This window comes from Lactuca serriola, chromosome 1 (assembly GCF_051521515.1).
Source record: "Lactuca serriola cultivar US96UC23 chromosome 1, Lser_US96UC23_V15, whole genome shotgun sequence".
Classification (NCBI taxonomy): Eukaryota; Viridiplantae; Streptophyta; class Magnoliopsida; order Asterales; family Asteraceae; genus Lactuca; species Lactuca serriola.
Genome location: NC_136408.1, coordinates 33275681 through 33296429, shown reverse-complemented (window position 1 = coordinate 33296429; position 20749 = coordinate 33275681). Strand labels below are relative to the sequence as shown.

Genomic DNA, 20749 nt, shown 5'->3' with positions numbered 1-20749 from the left:
GTAAGACGACACGCATTCGCATGCCGTAACCTTACGACACGCGTGTTAATGACACACAATACGTATCAAGAAAGCCCCTGTCAAGAAAGGCCATGTCATAAATGATGATGACACATTTTTGCGTATCATAATTTTAAATGTTTAAAAAAAATATTATTTATAGATTTACTTATTTTCAAATTAAATTTGTATTTAATGCTTCATAATATAAAATAAAATAGCATATACAAAAAATAAAATCCATTGCATAAATTTAATGTCATACAAATAATCGTTCCATGGAAAGATAAAACAAATCAATAGAAGTTGTAACAAAAATTTACAAACGAATTAGATACAAAAAATACAATCCATTGTCCCTTTGCTTATTCAAGATCAACCTGCAAGTAGCTAACTAATTTGTACAAATTCACCCTTGTTTCTAATCATTTTCTTAAATAATTTACAAACATATTTCATTCATAGTACCTGAACTATAGTTGCAGCCTTGTTTCTTCTTCTTCTGAACTCATCTCTTGCAACCATTGCTCTAAGCCTAGTCGCCGTGTCAATTATGTGAAAAATACAACCGGATAGTGGCCTGCCTTCATAATAGAAACAACTAACGAAGCAGGAAAGAAAGAGAAGGCAATACTCACAACAATAGCTGCAGTGAATGCATCTAGGTCCTACAAGATCATTAAAATCACTATTTAAATACACACTACATAGAAAGGTGTCAATATTTTGATTGCATGGATTTAATATATAGACTCCAACAATAAATAGATATGTTATGTTACCTTGAGAGACCTTTAAAGGGGATCCAAAATGCCATACCAATTTGGGATCCATTTTGCACTTCCATGCCATAAAGATATGAAAGCAGAAAATTAGCAAATATTAAGAACTTGTGTGAAGTATTAAGAACTTTAGATAACATCTTAATAAATAAAAGAATACCTTGATACGTGGTTGACCACTAATCTTTAGATGTCCCTAAAAAAACCCGAGTTTCTTTGAGCAGCTCTAAGCAAGTATCCTTCAACCAACTTCTGCAATTTTAAGGCAATAGTGAATTATGTACAATTAAAGGGTGTGATCTGACAAAGTATAGGAGACAAGGGAGTTGTTGCCAATACCCACCTCATCATCATACCTGCAACCAAAATAACAATTAGTGAAATAATGGATTAAGAGTTTTCTTTGCTTATCCACTGCACCTCATATGTTTCCATCACATTTGAAGGATTATAATGCTACATAGCTCTATTAAAGATGTTGCAATATCTCTCTATTGTTATGCATGAAATCAAGACATATGATCTTCTAATACTAGAAAACAAGAGCATGGTATAAAGCTACATACCTGAGTTTGCAAGAGGTATCGCAAGGTGCTGCTGACTCAAAACCATGCAGCCTTAGGCACTTATCAAGGACTGAACTGAGGATGCAAATCTGATAGGAAAAAAGATAAAAGTATAATTACAAGGATTAATAAAAGCTATTCGGAATAATAAAAAAAAAAAGTCAAACCTTTAGTGCTTTCCAAGTGGTTGATTTGAGACCTGAAAAGGACCCGAGTTAGAGCAACTCCACTTGATAATGTTGTAGGGATACAGCTAAAAAGAGATAGCCATGTAAGAAAATAAAAACAAACTTCAATTATTGCATTTAACTGTAAAAGTGTACATGAAATTGCATTTCCATTTTCTTTTTCCAAATTCCAGCTTACCCTCCATTGTCTATAATGTGAAGGTCAATCCGGATTGACCAAACCAACTTCCCTGCAATTACACACAGTGATTTTGTATCTACAGTCTTGCTTTCTCTGCAAGATTGATGTTTTCATAAAAAAAGTTGGGAATTTAGAAAGAGTGATATTGATACCTTAAACCACGATCTATGATTCTTCCAAGCTCAATAGCAAAGTTTGTGGGATGACCTGTCTCAAATGAAGGATCTGCCATTGGTGAAAACTCAATGTAAATTGAAAATGATCCTTATTTAGTCTGTCTCTATAAGGTTGAACTAGTTGAGCTGTGAAAAAACCAATAACTTGAGTTTGTCCAATCTGCACCTCTGATGAACCATCTTCACTACACTTATAAACAATGCAACTTTTTTTTAAATGATTCATGTACCTGAATGAAAACTTGCTCAGTTTTGTTGGCAACTTCTAGAGAAATACGATGTTCCATCAGGTCTCAGTTTTGTGCCAGTGAATGACCCTTGTGCCAAGTTGCCTACCAAATAGTTATAAGACCAAAATACCCTCATTATATGAATTAGGTTTAGATCACATGAACAAAGCTACAGGAGTTGGAATATTAAAAGGTAACTCACATGAAAGCATATGATCCATGACATCGATCATACAATGAACATCTATAGCTTTGTTAAGGCTCAAGGAGATAGCTGAAGCACCGTCTTTAATGGCTTCATCCTCAAAACAAGATACCATAAATTAACTTTTTGGGGGTCCATGGTAAATGAAACAAAACAAGTTTATGCATTTTTCGTAAGTCAATATTTTGGGGTCCATCAGTCAATGAGATCAACTAGCTACACATATAAGGAATAACCCTTAACACCTAACAGTTAATGTAAACTGTGATCAAAGAAACCATGTACATTACAATATGATCTGGTATGAAAAAAAAGAAACAACATTACAGAAACCCATTTGGAATCTAAGTAAAAAAAGAGTAGGCGAATCTAATAATCATAAGTTTGAGGATAGGGTGGGTTAGGAACACATACTGGTCTGATTCTTCTTCTAATCATCTTCCTCTGCAACGTCTAAGGATTAGCATCTCTGTAATGTAGTACTAGCACCCATTACTCTTCTGCAATTCAAATGAGGTAAAGTGTATGATTGAACAAAAAATCGGTCAATTTCAGGGCCTCTAGAGACCTTCATTTGATCAAGTGTGGAAGAAGCAAGAATTGGGAGGTAAAGAAATTGGAATAATCCATCACAACAATCTTTGTAGCCTCCTATGAGGGCTGATGGAGGTGTAGGAGGGAATTACACTAAGCTTTCAGCACAACTATTTCCTCTCCAAGGGCAAATTACTTTATGCCCTTCATCAAGCTGATTGGCAGATTCTTCTCCAAGATCTGATAACTCATAACATTAACAAAAACAATACTCAAGTGCTACAAACAAAAATACAATACATGTAAGCCAAATTATAGCAAATTTCACCTTCTATAGGAGTCCATGAATCTGGTGCAATGTATTTCAAGGTGGCACCACAAGACTCACATTCAATCTTATCAATATCCACATTCACCCAACCTCTTCTTGCACAGGCAAGAGAACTAGCAGCCTGTATGAGAGTCATTTGATCAGTGAAATGATTGTAGAACATGTTAATAAAGGAGAGAAAGGGAATTTTACACGAACCTTAGGCTTTCCAAACCAATTTGCAGGCTGAAATGTAGACAATCGCCTTAAAAGATCACCCCTTTCCCATGGTCTACATGAAGGCTGAGATGAGCCAAGAACTGAACCACAGGCACTTGCACTCAATGAAATCCACATGAGCTGTGAACCAATTCGAGATAGGGAACCTAATTTTGACCCCTGCCCTTGACCATGACCTAACCAATCTGTACTACCAGCGTTAGTGGCAACATCAAGTGATGATTCCCCAGCAGAACTGATAAGAATTATAGAGGAATTCAATGTTCAATCAATCATTTTTGGTATGGAATTTGTAATTTGTAAGTAGTCTACAACAGCCATTAAAGTATTACAGATTATTAATCATATATTCCCTTGTTCATAGCATTCAAAATCGACTAACGGGAATGTCAAAATGTCTCTCCAATTTTGGAATCCCGGCTTTAAATTCCAAACAGACTTCAAACTTGAGTTCCAAATACGATAATTGAGATGCACCAGAACAATATTGATGCTTGGATTCATATCCCCAAATTGAATTGATTACGATATATTGTACAGAGTGACGCTATTGGCTATTGAAGCTAAGTAAATTGATGTAAAGGAGGTTTTGAACCAGAAAACAAAACATTTGTAGATGGCACAAGAACATGGAAATCTACTCCACCTTAAAATGAAGTGCAAAAGCTACAGACTAGGGTTTTTTTTCGTAATTCAACATATATCGAAGCTAAGTATATTGATGGGAAATATCAAATATTTTTCTATTTCTCGGACAAACTTGGGGGTAGCACAGGCTACCCCTAGCTACCAACTAGATCGGCCACAGCTTTCAACTGAAACCATCCTATTTTCACGGAAGCAACAGTCCATATGAGAGTATTACCTGATGAGGTTATTATATATATATATATATATATGAAAATAACTGATGATTACGAGATTTAACAAACCTCAATGGATTGGAAGGGATAACCTCCATTACTATTCACACAAACAAGAAGATGTATGGGCCTTATGAACAAGAAAGTGGAGAAGGGTATGTTTATTGTACATCAGCATCGTCTCCTGGGAAAGTGGTTGGTTTTCAAGGCAGGAATGATGATTTTCTAACTGTAATTGGTGTACATCATCATCTTGTCTCTGTGACACCCTAGTGCTTTTCCATAAACATTAAACAATTATTGATTTAGCACAAAGTGAAAGCAAAAGAATAAAGAATCTCACTCGCCTGAACTTGATTCCAATCCAAATTAACAATAGCGAGCCTGTGAGTTTATTTGTCAATTTCAGGTACATTCTCCTCCAGGTATTCCAAAATTTTCAGCATAAAATTAGTATAATCATTTTTTTGGAACAATTATGATTTTGCATCAAGGCTCTATGACCAAAGATTGCCTGATCACAAACACTGGATCGCCTATCAAGTCGGGCTTGTGGCATGGATGAGTGGTTTTCGGTTCTCCTGCTTCGAGGAGCTTGAAATGAATTTCGGTGAAATAAAGAAGATGTTTTTTTCGTCTTGATGAGCCTTCAAAATCAGCATTGTATTCAGCAACCGGATCAGGGATAAGAGAAGGAGTATAGCAACCACTTCCACCATATGTAGCCACTCGATTGTTCAGTGTCCTAAGGATTAGGGTTACCCATTTTTTTGCAGGGCCTTTGTCTTACGTACACAGAATATTAGCCGCATTTAAGGGAACTACTTCTTGAAATCTGAAACCAAATATTATTAAAATGTCAATTCAAATGTAAATCTGATGGTTATCTTAGCTGGCATGACATAAAGAGCCTGATACACAAGAAGCCCAGTTAGGTACACAACAGACCGTTAGTACATAAACAAATAAAAGGATACATACCCAAGAACATAAATATCTGCAGGTGGAGCAACATGTAACCAGTCATCAAGATTCATATCACTAGAAGGGTATTTTCCATCGGCATTCCACGTAGCTGCAAAAATACTGGACAAAAATTGATCTAACATAAATAATCATTACTTTATCATTCAAGATGCAAAATAAATGTTAAACTAACTTTTCTTTAAGTAGTAGAAGGGCCAGACAAACCTGTAGTAATCAAGATAAACTCTACTCCGCCTGGGACTCTCAGTACTCTTGTGGAATTAAATCAATCACAGAAATATAGTTTGAGATTAAATTAATTTGATGGTTATCTGTTTTAGTCATCTTGATAGCTAGTGGCTCCATTTAAGAAAAAGTATTCCTCCATTCGCCATCACCACCTATAGTTTTACACAGGACGATGCTCAAATTATCAGTTTGACAGAGATGAAATCTCGATGAGACCAAAAGACAAACAGTTGGTGGGCAGAAGAAAACAAAATTGATGACGTTTGATTGTATGTGTATTAAACCCACAATATAGCATGATCTTGTAACTTGAGAGCCAGAAATGAAGATTCGTCAGATACCCACCTCCATAAACACCTTTATCGGTCTGAAATTCCTCGGATTTGCTCCAAATACTCAACCACTTTCGAACCAATGACTTTGACCAAGAGAACTGTATCAAAGAGAAAAACAAATCATCATTCGACAAATCATCCTGAAAGGACAACGAAGTAAATAAGTGCGAGAGTGAGTTGGGCAAACAAAATAAGACCTTTCCCTTTTTGGCATTTCATCTATCATTCTTCTTTGCTAACGTTTTTGGTCGATAAAAATTAGGGTTTGGGAATCGGGGAATTTTAATGGTGGTGAGAGTTGGGAGCAAGTGGAAACAGAAAACTAGATTGCTTTGATCCGGTGAGGGACTGTGGTGTTCCGATAAGAGCGGAGGCAAGAGCGGATGAACCTGGTTCAAAAAACCAGAAGGGTGATTAGGGTTGTCTAGAGAGAGAGAGAGAAAAAAAAAAAACAGAGAGAATGCAGAGGTAGAGGAAGAGGGTTGCTTCAAAAGGATTATTACAGTTTTTTGTTTGAGGGTTTTAGAAGGAGAAGAAGGAGATGAATCAGGCGAAGAAGGATTATTTGGGTTTTTTGTTAGAGGATTTTAGAAGGAGATGAATCAGGCGACTGTTTAATTTTTTGGGATTTCATTTCCCACCATAGATTATTAAAACAACGGAGAACGCGCCTTTCTAAAAATATAAAACAACACATCTACACGACACGCTTTTTATGATAGGTGCCTTGTTTTTTTTTACACTAAATTTAGGCGCGCAAAAATGGGGAAAATGACTCTTGAGGGTAATTAACTTTTGCGTTTGTACTCATTTGGTCCCTTTTTCTTTTTTCTGTATTCAATATACCATCGAACTTGTTGTTGGTGTTTACCATAGCCCTTTTGACCGGCTTTTGACCTGTGATAGCCGGTCAAAGGGTTATGGTGAACACAGACAACAAGTTCGATGGTATATTGAGTACAAAAAAAAGGAAAGGGACCAAATGAGAACAAACGCAACAGTTGGTTACCCTCCTGATTTATTTTCCCTTTACTCATTTACAACAAATCTCATATCATCTCCTACTGATATTAATGACTTTATGAGATTTATTCTTGCTTCTCTTCAAAACATAACCTACGAAAGGACATTATTCATACATGTATAACTTTGTAATGCACTTGAATATTTATTAGGGGAATCTTGACTAAGCGAGCGCATTTCATAACTACATTTACATATCCAATCAAATGATTTATCATATCATGGATTCTAAACAAGTCTACAAACGAGTGGAATCACAATTGCTATGATTTTTGAGTTTATTTAGCTTTAAGATCGAACTCATGGGATAAGATACAATATCAATATGTATAATATTATGGTGTATTGTACATATTGATGTTGTATCTTATCCCATGAGTTCGATCTTAAAGCTAAGTAAACTCAAAAATCATAGCACTTATGATTCCACTCGTTTGTAGACTTGTCTAGAATCCATGATACGATAAATCATTTGATTGAAATGTAAATGTAGTCATGAAATGCGCCTGCTTAGTCAAGATTCCCCTAATAAATATTCAAGTGCATTACAAAGTTGTACATGTATGAATAATGTCCTTTCGTAGGTTATGTTTTGAAGAGAAGCAAGAATGAATCTCATAAAAGTTATTAATATCAGTAGGAGATGATGTGGGATTTGTTGTAAATGAGTATAGGGAAAATGAATCAGAAGGGTAACCAACTGTTGCGTTTGTTCTCATTTGGTCCCTTTTCTTTTTTTTTGTATTCAATATACCATCGAACTTGTTGTTGGTGTTTACCATAGCCCTTTGACCGGCTATCACAGGTCAAAAGTCGGTCAAAAGGGCTATGGTAAACACCGACAACAAGTTCGATGGTATATTGAATACAAAAAAAAAGAAAATGGACCAAATGAGTACAAACGCAAAAGTTAATTACCCTCAATAGTCATTTTCCCGCAAAAATGCGTGTCCTCTATCCTTCGAATTTTGGAAAACTGACATTAATTTATAGGGCACGCACAAATGAGCGTCCTCTATCAGTGTGTGTTATTAATTGCGCGTCGTAAAATGTTATTTTTCTAGTAGTCATTTTGCATTTATTTCATTAAATTTGCACGGTTATTGAACACCTAACCAATAAAAAACTAAATATTAAAATTTGGTAATACTTACAAACATATAACAACCTAAAAGTATATTAAAACTATCCAACACAATTAATACATTTCATCAATGTAAAAATGTATATGTATTGTTTCTGCATTGCATAAATGTTTGATGTCAATTGTCTATATTCTTGACATTATACTCAAATTATATTCATCAACATTTTATATGGGTGTCATTCTTTAATTAAGATTAAATCTTTATTTTTCTTTGTTGAACAATAAAACCCAAAAAACTTGCGACTATATTCAAATTTTGGTAATTGTTCGGTTACTTGATGGACACCCGGTCGTCTTCCTTATATGGCTAGGAATTCAGAAGTAAAGTCCATACACTCTGATCTCATTTACAACTAAGCCCTAAATTATTTTAAAATTATAGCCCATAAGAGATGCAATTGTATTCGATTTTGGAAGATTATATGGTTAATTTGTATGCTTAGTTGTTAAGGTGAAGTCCAGGTGGATAATTTGTATGCTTAGTTGGCATTTGGGGACTTAAATATGAAAGAGTAGTAACTCGTAAACTGTATTAGTTTTTTTTTTTTTTTGAAATCATTGGTTTCGTCTTCTTTAATCACTCCAAGTGTATAGGCTACTCTAATTTCATGGTAAAACTACTGAATTTTCTTATTTTCCATTTGTAGCTTATGTTTTAGGATATAAAAGTGGGACTTCATAAATGTTGTAATTTTCTATTATATAGGATGAAAAGAACTGTAAGTTTTTTTTTCCTTTTGATTAACAAAATTTCCCAAAAAAGGGTATAAAAACAAGATCTTCTAAATGTATAATCTTGGAAATGGTGGGTCAATCCAAGAAATCCACATAATGCACATAGCTGGTAGGTCAAGCCAACACCATTCACAAGATTATGTATTCTTTGATGGGTTTTGAGCAATACAACATTCTTAGGGTGTACATGCAACCCTAATGCTTTGGATCTAGATTTTTCTCAAGTTATACATGCAAATAATCATCCAAAGCATAAACCCTAAGTACTAGCATACCAATTTCGAAATTCATATGTAAAATAGGGTTTGGAACATTACCTCCTTTGTTATATAGCAACAACAGGAACTCCTTGACCTTTGAAAGCTTGGTGCCCCAAGTGTTGCACCTCTAATGGAGTCACAAACACCCAATGCAACAAGATGACTTCGAGAGGGAATAAAAATCGGCTAGGATTCTCTAAAACTCATAGGGGCCGAAAATCCTTATGTTAGGAGGGTTTATATAGTCGAGGCTATTAGGGTTTTCAGGTGGAAACCCTAATTCACTTACTTAGGCCTTAAGCAATCCATGAACCCCCATATGACAAGGCCTTGGACGAAAACTCTATGGGCTTTGCATAGATTTTCATCCACCCCATATCAATAAGGTCCATTAGCCCAAACTATAATTACTACTGATTTCCATAATCAGTCCCTCCATTATTAATCAGTTTCTTTAATCCCATAATTAATACTAGATTAATTTATGAAGTCCTTCCATTATTAATCAGTTTCTTTAATCCTATAATTACTACTAGAATAATTTATGATTAATTACTAATAAAAAATATGATTTCCAAATAATATATTAATCATATAATATATTAATAAAATCATTTTAAGTATCAATTTATTATTCACATAATAAATCCTACTCTCTCTCTCTCTCTCTCCACTTGTCATCATATCAAGCTGCATGAGTGAAGGCAACCCAAAAAAACCATGTTCATAATCAAATCAAGTACATACCAAAAATAATTATAGACTTAGACACCTAATCCAACATTGTTAACATCTTGTCTTTACACCGCTTGTTGGGCAATGCTAGGTCAGTCCAAGAAAAGAGTTATAGCCCTCCTTTTCATCATACATAAATAGAAAAATTACAACGTTTATGAAGATTTCCCACTTTCATATCATATGACTTAAGCTAGTAATGGAAAATAAGAAAATCTAGCAGCTTTACCATGAAACCAGGATAACCTATGACTTTGTGCCATTAGCTCTTTGGAGTCCAAGAAGTTCTCATACCACATTTATATTTATGGTTGTACCTAACCCTAGCACCTTGCAAAGCTTATTCATAGAGACCACATATACTTGGGGTGGTTGAAGAAGACGAAGCTATTGGTTTAAAAAAAATGGAGGTACCCATTGTTATTCTTTCATATTTTAAGTCCACGAATGCTAACTAAACATGTAACTCATCTAGACTCCACCTTAACAACGTCACCAAAAAGAAGTCGGTGGACACAAAGAGTATCCTTGACTAAGTGGATTGACCTACCATTGCTCAACAAGTCTAGTGTATTCACTATAAGTATATGTGGTATTATTCTTCCTTTAACTTTAACTATTCCACATTTTCCATTTGATTTTAATGTTTGTAATTGAGTAAATTACATGGATAGTCCCTATGGTTCGTGGTAATTTGCATGTTTAGTCCCTAACCTTTTTTTCTAACTCGGATAGTCCTTATGGTATGTTTTAGTTGCGTCTATGGTCCTATCAGATATAAAATGATTATTTTGCCCTTAATAATTATTTTTTATTTTGTATATTTTAATTTATTAAACAAACTAAAATAATAAATAAAAAAAAGAATATAATATGGACCCACTATTTCTTTCCTAACCTACCCACGTTTTGCTCTATACAACCTCCACACACCCCTTTCTTCCACCTCCATCGTTTGTCTTCACTGGAGGCTGCATCACCCATCCCCTTTCTTGCCGGAACAAATGTTTAACTTGCTTCTTTCGTCAAAAAGCTCTCTGTCGCTGCCTTTGGTCTGATCATCTTCTTCGCCATCGTTTCCTGTTCTTGTGCCCTGTTCTTATGCCAGCTCTTCATGTTTTTGCACCATCATCGCATGTTCTTATGTTACCACCTGCATCGCCCCTCATCTTTCTATTATTTGTTTAGGAGTGAGATTTACATGTTTATTTGATTCCATTTGGCTTGGTTCTTGAGAGATTTCGCTTATGATTTCCATGAATAAAGGAGTCTAGTGCTACGAAGAGAGAGAGAGAGAGAGAGGGAGAGAGAGAGAGAGAGGGGTGCGATTTAGGAATTCGTGAGTGTGTAGGATACGTAATCGAGTCTCAATGTTCAAACCTGGTCTTTGGTGTCGATTCACCTGAATTTAGGTTTGCTTTTGAATTTAGGTTTGCTTTTATTAATCGATTTTCATTTGGGACTATATTTGGGATTTTTGATTTTGTGAGTATATCAGAGTTTTTTGCACAAGTTTTGGTTTTTGATTTTTGTTTGAATTGCAACTTCGATGTTGGCTTTGGATTTGGATCGTATGTTCCATTTTGGTTTTTAGATTTGATTTTCAGGTTTTATTTTGCTTTTTGGATTAGAGTTAAAGCTTTTGTTGTAGATGTATTTTCTTATTTGTTGTTGAAGGTCAGGTAGGTAGTTTGTGTTATGTTTATGGTGATTTCCATGGATCTATAGCGGAGAGACGATGATCGGAGCCGGAGATTGTGACCGGAGGTGGTGTCGGGAAATGGAAGAGTATTAAGGTGGGGTGGGTCCCTTTAATAATAATATTTAATACGTTTAGTTTATTTAATAATAATTGAAAAAAATAACAAAATAACAATAATAATTAAGGGCAATATAGTCATTTTATGTCTGGAAGGGACCATTGACATAATAAAAACATACCATGAGGACTGTCCGAGTTAGAAAAAAAGGTTAGAGACCAAACACGAAAATTACCCCAAACCATAGCGACCATTCGTGTAATTTACTCTTTGTAATTGATTGTGAATTTTATTCTTGAACAATTTTGTAATTTATTTTATATAAATCATAATATTATATTTACTGTTATAAAGTTTGTCGCCGGGGGTTAAAGAAATTGAATTTACAAATAAATTGAACTTATATAGATAAATTGAATTTATCTATAAACTAAAGACAAAACTGCAAATTTGGTCCCGGTAGTACGCATATTTGTTGGGGTTTTAGTCCAAACCCCGACTTTTTTGGATTAGTAGTCCTTTTGAGCTAGTTTAGTTGAGCTTTTGGTCCCTCTGAATAGTGAAATGACTGTAATACCCTTGGGGTATTTATTTTCCATTTTTCTTTCATTTCTTTTTTAAATCTAATATTAATTTATTTATTTTAATAATTAAAAAAAATAAAAATGGGCTCTCTCTCTCTCTCTCTCTCAAGAGGAGCATAGTTTCTACCCCAAAATCCATTGTTATACATCGTCTTTTCTCTGCATCTTTACGCCTCAATTTGGATTTGTTTTTCTTTTTGGAAATCGATTCAAATAGGTTCACATTCTTGGGTAGGATCAATTTTTCTTTTATGGAAATCAATTAACAGGTAATGTGGAAAGCTATATGAAAATGAACAGCCGATTTTCTGGGTTTGCTCTTCAAGAACAATCAAAATTTTGGTTTTGGTTCTGGAACTAAAAATCAACGTCTGAATCTGAAAAATGATTATGGGTCTTCAAGAACAATCGATTTCAAAAAATTTGATTTCGTATGTGTGTTTTTATACCATTTATAGGTTTAGGGTTAATTGAATCAAAGAAATAAACGATGGCATTGAATAAAATCGAAGCTGAATCATCCCATAACTCGATTTGGTCACGATAATCAAAGCTAAAATCGAAGGTGAATCAAGAACACGATATCATAAGAGGCTCATATCTGCAAGTTTGGAATTGAAACCTGAGAAAGGGGATCGAACACGCCATGGCTGCATTTTGTGTGTGTATGTATGTTGGATCAGCAAGTCTGTATTTATGTGTATGTTGAAGAAGATGAACGCAGAAAAGTATTATGGTGCCTGAGGTATGAAGATGGGGATGTGGATTTTGATGGATTTTTTTCCGGGTACATTTTGTGTTCTCCCATTTGTGTTCATAATCACCTTCAACCTCCACCAATATCAACCCAAGAACTATGCGCCCAAGTGATTCTGCAACCTACAATCTTGCTTTGCTCCCTTTTGGTATCAGAAGTAGGCAAGAAGAAGAAGGAGAGAGAGAGAGAGAGAGAGAGAGAGAGAGAGAGAGAGGAGGTGGGTCCTCTCAATTTCTAATTATTAAAATGAATAAATAATTATTAAACATTTAAAAACTGATTTTAAAAATAGAAAATAAATACCCCAAGGGTATTTAAGTCATTTCAGTTTATTCGGGGACCAAATCCGCAACGAAACTAGCTCAAAAGGATCACCAATCCAAAAAAGTCGGGGTTTGGACTAAAACCCCAAAAAAATGCATACCACAGGGACCATTTTTGCAATTTTGTCTAAACTAAATTATAAAGATGTTCAAGATTTTAAAATAATCTCATTTTCAAGTTCCTTGTAATTTTGAAAAACAGAAAAATCTCATTTTCCGGAAAAGTTTTAGATAATTTATCAAACCAAACACATTTCATTATTTCAAAATGATTCAATTCCTATTTTTTTTATAACAAATAAAAGAAAATGCCATCTCATTATTTCAAAATGAACCACTAATTCATTGTATCGTATCATATCAATACATATCTTCTCCGAAAACGAGTAACAAAACCCTCTATGCTCTTTTAGAATGATGGGTTCACCACAAAAATGGCATAAACCACATTACAAACTCCAAAATTGAAAGAAAAGCAAACCTTCAAAAAAACTAATTATGCCATTGAATCTACAACAGCTTCTCACCTTTCAACTGATTTCATGCCATCACTTCAATATTCTGCAAATGCATTACCAAACCAAAAACAATGCAAAAAAAAGGTTAAATGCAAGAAACAACAAAGTACTTACATTTTTCCCCATTACAACATTGCACTTTGAAAAATCCACCCAATCATAGCAACATCATCCAAGTAGTATAATTGGATAGAATTCAAAGTACAATGTCTTAACAACAAAATAAAATTGAAGATACAACACTCTAGTTTGGTATATTTTTCAAAGTACAATGTCTTACAATGGAGTTATTAGAGATTTCAATCCACGAATCAAGAGTTTTGATTGCTCTTCCAGATTCTAAAGTCTCACGAGCCAAAACCACTCCTTCTCCTAGGCTCTCTACACACCCACTCACCAAAAGGGCTGCTGCAGCATTGAGTGCCTAAACATAAAGATAGTCAAAAAGTCAAATGTTACCATCTTTTCAGATTTTTAAAGTCACAAAAAAAAAAAGCAATATACTTTCACCATTTTACCAAACCTTTCGTAACCATTTAATGTAGCAAACATACCAATTTATGTAATCTTTTCGAATCACCAAATCTCAGTATCCACGTATCAACATAAACATGGTAAAATTCTGAGATATTATCACATGAACACAAACATGTGTAAAGTTCGAACTTTAGCAATTCAAAAGGCTTACAAATGAATCAGCAATAGATCCTTTTTCTCCTGATAATACACGCCTTAGGCTTTCTGCATTGTATTTAGAATCACCACCACGCAAGTCATCTACTGTGCAACGTGGCATCCCAAAATCCACTGTTAAAAAAGAAATCTCAAATTAGTTAAAACTTAAAACTTAAAAGCATGCATCCTAAATATTGCTCATAAAAAATATAAATATAGTAAAATTAGTTCTTGATTCCAACTCCATCCAATTGGCATTAAGTTGATGTGACAAGACATGTGCCATATATGATATACATTTATTGCATAAGTTATACTTTCCAGTTATAGGATTAGTATTTTGAAAGTGAAATTGTAATAATCATATAATCAGTGTTTGAGTGTAGAAGAAATGACTAAAGTGGCATTCTTATATATTGTTGACTATTTAAATTTAACATACGAAAAACACTTATAATCAACTATGATTCCAAATATTATTTTTCTTCATACAAATATCAGTATATTAGTTTCTTTTAGGTTTTTAATTAAGGGTTCACAGGAAGGGTAATATAGTCTTTTGTTATGTGTGACCTACTTCACTAAAACAAAAAGTTAATTATCTGGCTCTGCATAATCAGAAGTAACATCATTTCACCCAAACACGAATTGATTGTCTACAACTTGAAATTGCAATAATCAGATAATCAAACCCTTGGAGATATAGAATTCATAAAATCATATTGACATTTGTTCTTGAAAAATTGGTAAGAGACTTACATGGATCAAATGAGAACTTCTCAATTGAATTTTGGGTAACATCAAGGGCTAGCCCCGGCCCTACAATTGGAGAAAGATTAAAAGATCAATACATCAAGAGCTCAAACATTTCAATCCATTATAAAAGTATGTTGGTTGTTTATAAAAGTGTGAGGTATAATGATATATAATGCTAATATCTCAAAAAAAAAACATATAACTGATCTTACCAAGAGGACTCATTTCATCCAAGCCTTCAGAGTGGACAACAAGTGCTCTTTTCATGCCAAATCGTTGAAGTGCTTTTGCCATTTTATGAACCTATACAACATAAAACCATAATAAACAAAGGCTAGAATTCTCCATGTAATAAAAAGAAAATGATTTCATAATCATGAAGGCACTCAACTAAATCTTCCTTGTAAACACCAACAACTGCAAAAGGGACACGTGCTGGATTTAACATAGGACCAAGGATGTTGAATACGGTTTTCACTTTGAGTTGTTTTCTCACAGGTCTAACAATTTGCATAGCTGGATGGTATATTGGAGACATCATGAAACCAATTCCTGCTTTGTTCACACACCTTTTGACACCCTAACACAATCAATAGCAAATTAGAGAAAACACTTTCAACAAATTCAATCACTTTACAACTGATTCAGTTTTCTAAGCCATAAGCATGAAGGAAAGATGAAGAGCTATAAACTTGTAATTCAACAGACCTCAGGTCCTAATTCAATGGCAACACCCAATTCTTCTAATACATCAGCACTTCCACATGCAGATGAGCTTGACCTATTCCCTTGCTACAAGAAATAAAATGGACCGTTATAACCTCAATGTTAAATAACCTTTGAAAACAAGCCAATGGCATTAACGTCTTTTGCACATACGACAGATCGAGAGCGGGTCCTAGTCCCATATTTTAGGTTGTTACAATCTTTCTAGGGCTGTTTTCAATGATGAGGATGAGAAGGGCATTTTCGTCTTTTGCACAGGAGACAGATTAAGAGAGAGTCCTTGTCCCACCTTTTTGGGTAGGACAAAAATTGAAACTTTTTGTCCTATTGACATCGGTCTGTGTCTCAGTCCAATGCATGTTGAACACAGTACAACCTGTTATGTCATGCTATGTGTATGTAACACGTGGGGCCTACAAGTTGAAAGAGGATGCCACCTTTGCAACTCTTGCTCCACAGGCAGCTGCTAATATGGATGATCCGGTTGAGATATTTACAGTGTTTGCACCATCACCACCAGTTCCAACTATGTCAACAGCATCATCTAATCCTTCTACCTTTTTACAGTGTTTGAACATGGCTCTTGCTAATCCCACTACCTGTGTAATCATGATGACAAGAGGGGAATCAATCAAAGTTTATCAGAATTGGTCATTTCAAAGTTCATCTGATATGTCAGTTCATACCATACCATGGTCAAAATCGGTCATTTCAAACATCTCAGACCACCCCAAAAACAAGTTCGATGTAGGATACACATTGATTTAGAAATTAGAACTGTAGTCCAAATATACAAATGGACAACAAATATCATCTACATTCTTCCATGAACAATAAATTCTCAATCAGTTGGGTAAACTCTCTTAGTTCAAAATTGGAAATGTGTTGACCTTTTATGGTCAGACAAGACCTTTTTCAAAGAAGATGAAAATCAAGAGCTAGGAAGAGTACTAGGTTAAATTACAAAACAGCTTTAGCAAAAACAAAGCTTTAATCTTCAAAAAGAACATAAATATATGACCCTTTTCATTGCTAACGTCATAACATCACCAACTTTAGATGATATCGAAAGGTAGATTTGACCACAAAAGTCAAACAATTACATTGAAATGGGGAACAAGATATTGAACTTACTTCTTCATAAGTTTCACCCTTGGCTCTCAAAAGAACAAGAAAAGCACTTATCAACGATTCATTGGCATCTTGCAGCAGAAAATCAAGAGACTCCTCCGCCTCTGCCTCCGTCAAGTTCTTTCTATCAATCAACGACTCAATCAACTACACCCAGAAAAAATTAAACAATTACACAACACATAATCAAATAAAACATTAACCCACGAACAAAATACAAGTTAAGAACCTGGGAGAAAGATGTTGTTTTGGAAATCGAACCGGGTGCGTCTCCATTGGGGTGAGCAGCAGAAACCAAATTGTTAAAACTTCCATTAGCGTGTATATTGACTAAACGGTTTCTCTGAAGCTGAGATTTCAGAAAAGTGGATGAATTTGAAGAAGAAGTTAGAAGTGGATGGTGAAATCGAAGAGCCGCCATTGATGTTAGAGACACAGAGATTGCTGAATTCTATTAAATGCGATTGAAAGAAGTACGAGAGACAGAATCAAATTCAGGCTCTAAAAGGGGGTTGTGTCGATGAAGAGTTTCGCTTCTTGCCATTACTTTTTTTTTAACAAAAGCAGAAATACATTAAATGGTCTGCTCGTATAGTCTGGTTTATTTGGTGAAATACAATGTGCAGTTTTTAATAGATATGGATTTCTTAGTTGGCTAATTTTTATATTTAGTCATGGGTTCCACTTTAGTTAATTTTTATATTTAGTACTTTTATTATCTTTTATCTTTCTTGACAAAGTAGATAAATAATGCCTTTGTCATAAAGACGTTAATGGAGCTAACAATTAACGACTACACTCCAACACTTATAATAGAATTTCTATCCACAAATCTCATATATGAACCTAACCCAAAACGACCAAGGTTCATGAACAAAAACATCATCTCCACTTTTGAATTTATGAACAATTTAGCACATCAACACTTCCAAAATCTCTAAGTCACCTTTCTCCTTAACTGCTAGCACATAGTTCCACGACAACCACATTATTTTCTTGACATCCCCACTAGATTGTCAAAAAACTTAGATTGTAGAGATTCAAGTTTTTTCTGGACATGGTAAAGGAAAAAAAAACAACATATAATAAGTACCCAAAAAAACCTAGACCGTATAAATTCAAGTTTTTTCCAGACCTTTACTAGTAAAGGAAAAAACGACATATTATTGCCATTAGTTATTGTATTGATGGAATTTTGGAGATGATATTTAACTTTGAACGTCACCTTCTTTCAAAAAGTTATATCTTTATCATTGGTGTTGTACCTGACCATATCATAGACAGAGTCTGTGTCACAGAATTGATCGGTCTCGTCTCCATCCTCCTCACTCATATGATTGGTTTATATTCAGACAAACTCGGCCGATATACATCTAAAGCAGACTCATCCACTGTATGGTCAAGTTAAATCTTGCTCCTCAAAAGGTGAAATATATTGGAGTTTGAGTTATTGCATTCATTGTCGTAAGTATTTGATCACGTTATTGTCTCGTTATATCATGAAATCTTGTGGGTCTTGAGCGCCAACAACTCCATCTTTGTGTCTGGTATTATGAGATAGTTTACAAGAAAATAAATTTCAACAAAATAATTCACCTACTTGAAACACATTTTATTAAGTTGTTTTCCAAAAATATCAAAATATCGAAATTATTTAACCTTTACCAATGGTGTTCATATCCTATAATAAGTAATGGTGGCCACATACATTTTCTTTTGTAAAATCCTAACCGCAAAACAATAAAAAAAAAATATTTTTTCTTACATTTTGTCCATACCTACTTCCAACTAATATAAAATAATGACATATAAAATCTTTATATTTTTTATTAATCTTCTCTCTTGATTTTGACACTTATCTTGATTAATGAATATTAAAAAAAGGATAGAAAAAAATATGAGAGGATATTTGATTTCTCCAAAACAATATATGGAAAGACACACAATAATTCAAAAATACAATTTTTGTTGGGACTTCTCGGTAATTTCTTGTCATGCAACTACTCTTGGAAATGAAAATTGATGAGAAGTTTACACTCTTCGGATTATGAACTAAAACGTATCATATAAAACGAGCAAACTTTTTATCAATTAAAGTATTAAACTAATTATATCCGAAATATAAATTCTATAACTTTCAAAAATATAGCATCAAATATAGAAACCTTATTACAATTAAACCATTCAACTTCCGGTTCGTGTAAATAACAGAAAGTTTGAGACCGATTTGTTATCTTGCCCAAATCTCCAACTCCAATTTCGCTCTAGGCCTAGCTCATAGCCTCATAATGAGCTAAGTAGTTTTGACTGTAGATATTTTTATTGGGCTGCTTTTCATTGGCCCATTTGAAACAACAAAAAAGCACCATTCTAACGATCTAATCTGTATTTCTGTTCAATAATATTTTTTTTCCTTAACACATTCCTCCTGTACAAATATATACATTGATACTATCGTTTACTTCTAAACAAAATTAAATCTAACTTATATTTCATGTCGAAACCTTTAAATTTACAGTGGAGGTTTGACATTGAAAATATTTATTTGGCTTATTTTGGTCAGTGTGGACTTTTGTTTATACAAAATACATGAATAATATACTCATTTATTCATCTGTCTTTATAGAGGAAGAAACTTGTCCAATCAATTTTTTGTTTGGTCATTCTTGTCCCATGTTACACACATTTATGAGATTTAAAAAAAAAATGGGTTTAGACTTTAGATTAAGATGATGTGAATCGATCGTGTAAAAAGAAAAATGAAAGGGAAGATTTTAAGTAGTTGACAGTGAAGGGGCTTGCAATTTGCTAGTGCTATTGCTGCGGTGGCCAACAATGGTCCCTTTGGTCCGGTCACTTTACTCCCTTTAATAAATCAAAGTGTTTATATATATATATATATATATATATATATATATATATATATATATATATATATATATATATATATATATATATATATATATATATATATATATATATATATATATAGAGGGAGTGGTTCAAATGAGAACAAAAAAAGGTTAAGAACCGTAAGAACCTCTAACTTTAGATGTTTATAAAGGGTTTACCCTAAACCCTAACCCCTAAACCCTAAACCCTAAAGCCTAAACCCTAAACCCTTTATAAACATCTAAAATTAGAGGTTTTTAACTTGGTGCATTTAGGCACACAATATTTGCTAAAAACATTTGAACCTATCTCTCTCTCTCTCTCTCTCTCTCTCTATATATATATATATATATATATATATATATATATATATATATATATATTAATGAATATCCAAAATTAACAACTGATATCCCTTTATTTAAGGGATCAATTTTTATTTACCTATTAAAACCCTACACCACCGTTTTTTCCAGAGACGTACATCACCAACACCTCCGACCACCGCCAATACGTCTGGATCGTCGCAATCTCCACCTCATAGTCCGCCGACCACCATTGTTCCAACTTCTTTATGCTTGGTGGTCTTCATTGTCGACCAAATCCGCAGCAAGTGGCTATTTCACCACCATCAAATTGTTGATCTACCTTCATCATCATCGAGATCTATCCGAGATTTGTATAAAGCATTTATCGTTTGAACTTTGAAGTCTTGTTTATAATCGTTAGGTATGTATTTTTTGATGTTCTTTATTGTTTCTTTCAATTAATTGATAAAAAAAGTTAATTCATTATGAATCGAAGTTACTGTTTCATTCGAATAGGACATTCAATTTCATAAAGTTTGCAGTTTTTGATCTTCTTTATTGTTTCATTTGACTATTTTATTCAATTTAATAGTT

The 20749-nt window shown here is 33.9% G+C and overlaps 2 protein-coding genes across 24 annotated transcripts; both read right to left on the bottom strand.

Annotated features, from left to right (window-relative positions):
* Window positions 1-225: 225 nt before the first annotated feature.
* LOC145081709 (uncharacterized) lies at window positions 226-6458 on the bottom strand. 23 transcript variants are annotated; one of them, XM_079023281.1, is made up of 20 exons: window positions 6023-6458; window positions 5836-5923; window positions 5467-5642; window positions 5257-5361; window positions 4345-5110; window positions 3392-3647; window positions 3191-3314; window positions 3015-3102; window positions 2743-2828; window positions 2326-2418; window positions 2124-2225; window positions 1870-1942; window positions 1715-1766; window positions 1516-1601; window positions 1349-1437; window positions 943-1034; window positions 783-840; window positions 639-668; window positions 469-535; window positions 226-380 (listed from the first exon to the last, which is right to left on the bottom strand). In XM_079023281.1, exons 5-9 carry the CDS (start codon window positions 4371-4373, stop codon window positions 2789-2791), a joined length of 537 nt encoding a protein of 178 aa, XP_078879407.1. In that variant the 5' UTR covers window positions 4374-5110; window positions 5257-5361; window positions 5467-5642; window positions 5836-5923; window positions 6023-6458; the 3' UTR covers window positions 226-380; window positions 469-535; window positions 639-668; window positions 783-840; window positions 943-1034; window positions 1349-1437; window positions 1516-1601; window positions 1715-1766; window positions 1870-1942; window positions 2124-2225; window positions 2326-2418; window positions 2743-2788. The 23 variants fall into 23 exon arrangements, with proteins under 23 accessions (XP_078879407.1, XP_078879395.1, XP_078879403.1 ...); XM_079023269.1 differs by adding an exon at window positions 1126-1138 and having other exon boundaries at window positions 226-668; XM_079023277.1 differs by having other exon boundaries at window positions 469-668.
* A 6990-nt stretch (window positions 6459-13448) lies between these two features.
* On the bottom strand, window positions 13449-17521 carry LOC145081693 (anthranilate phosphoribosyltransferase, chloroplastic-like). Its single transcript, XM_079023261.1, has 10 exons — window positions 17185-17521; window positions 16959-17102; window positions 16262-16423; window positions 15807-15890; window positions 15490-15678; window positions 15311-15401; window positions 15102-15161; window positions 14356-14474; window positions 13948-14091; window positions 13449-13710 (listed from the first exon to the last, which is right to left on the bottom strand). The coding sequence occupies exons 1-10, from the start codon at window positions 17374-17376 to the stop codon at window positions 13690-13692; spliced, it is 1206 nt and encodes a 401-aa protein (XP_078879387.1). The 5' UTR covers window positions 17377-17521; the 3' UTR covers window positions 13449-13689.
* Between the last annotated feature and the right edge of the window lie 3228 nt (window positions 17522-20749).

What these genes read in the sequence shown, in the direction of transcription:
- LOC145081709 (XM_079023271.1), bottom strand. Translation starts at nt 4,373, where the DNA reads ATGGAGGTTATCCCTTCCAATCCATTGAG. An exon ending in ATTGGTTTGGAAAGCCTAAG is followed by an intron (nt 3,315 to 3,391) that starts GTTCGTGTAAAA and finishes ACTCTCATACAG; the next exon opens with GCTGCTAGTTCTCTTGCCTG. An exon ending in TTCATGGACTCCTATAGAAG is followed by an intron (nt 3,103 to 3,190) that starts GTGAAATTTGCT and finishes ATGAGTTATCAG; the next exon opens with ATCTTGGAGAAGAATCTGCC.
- LOC145081693 (XM_079023261.1), bottom strand. Translation starts at nt 17,376, where the DNA reads ATGGCGGCTCTTCGATTTCACCATCCACTTCTAACTTCTTCTTCAAAT. An exon ending in AAACAACATCTTTCTCCCAG is followed by an intron (nt 17,103 to 17,184) that starts GTTCTTAACTTG and finishes TTCTGGGTGTAG; the next exon opens with TTGATTGAGTCGTTGATTGA. An exon ending in GTGTTTACAAGGAAGATTTA is followed by an intron (nt 15,402 to 15,489) that starts GTTGAGTGCCTT and finishes TATGTTGTATAG; the next exon opens with GTTCATAAAATGGCAAAAGC.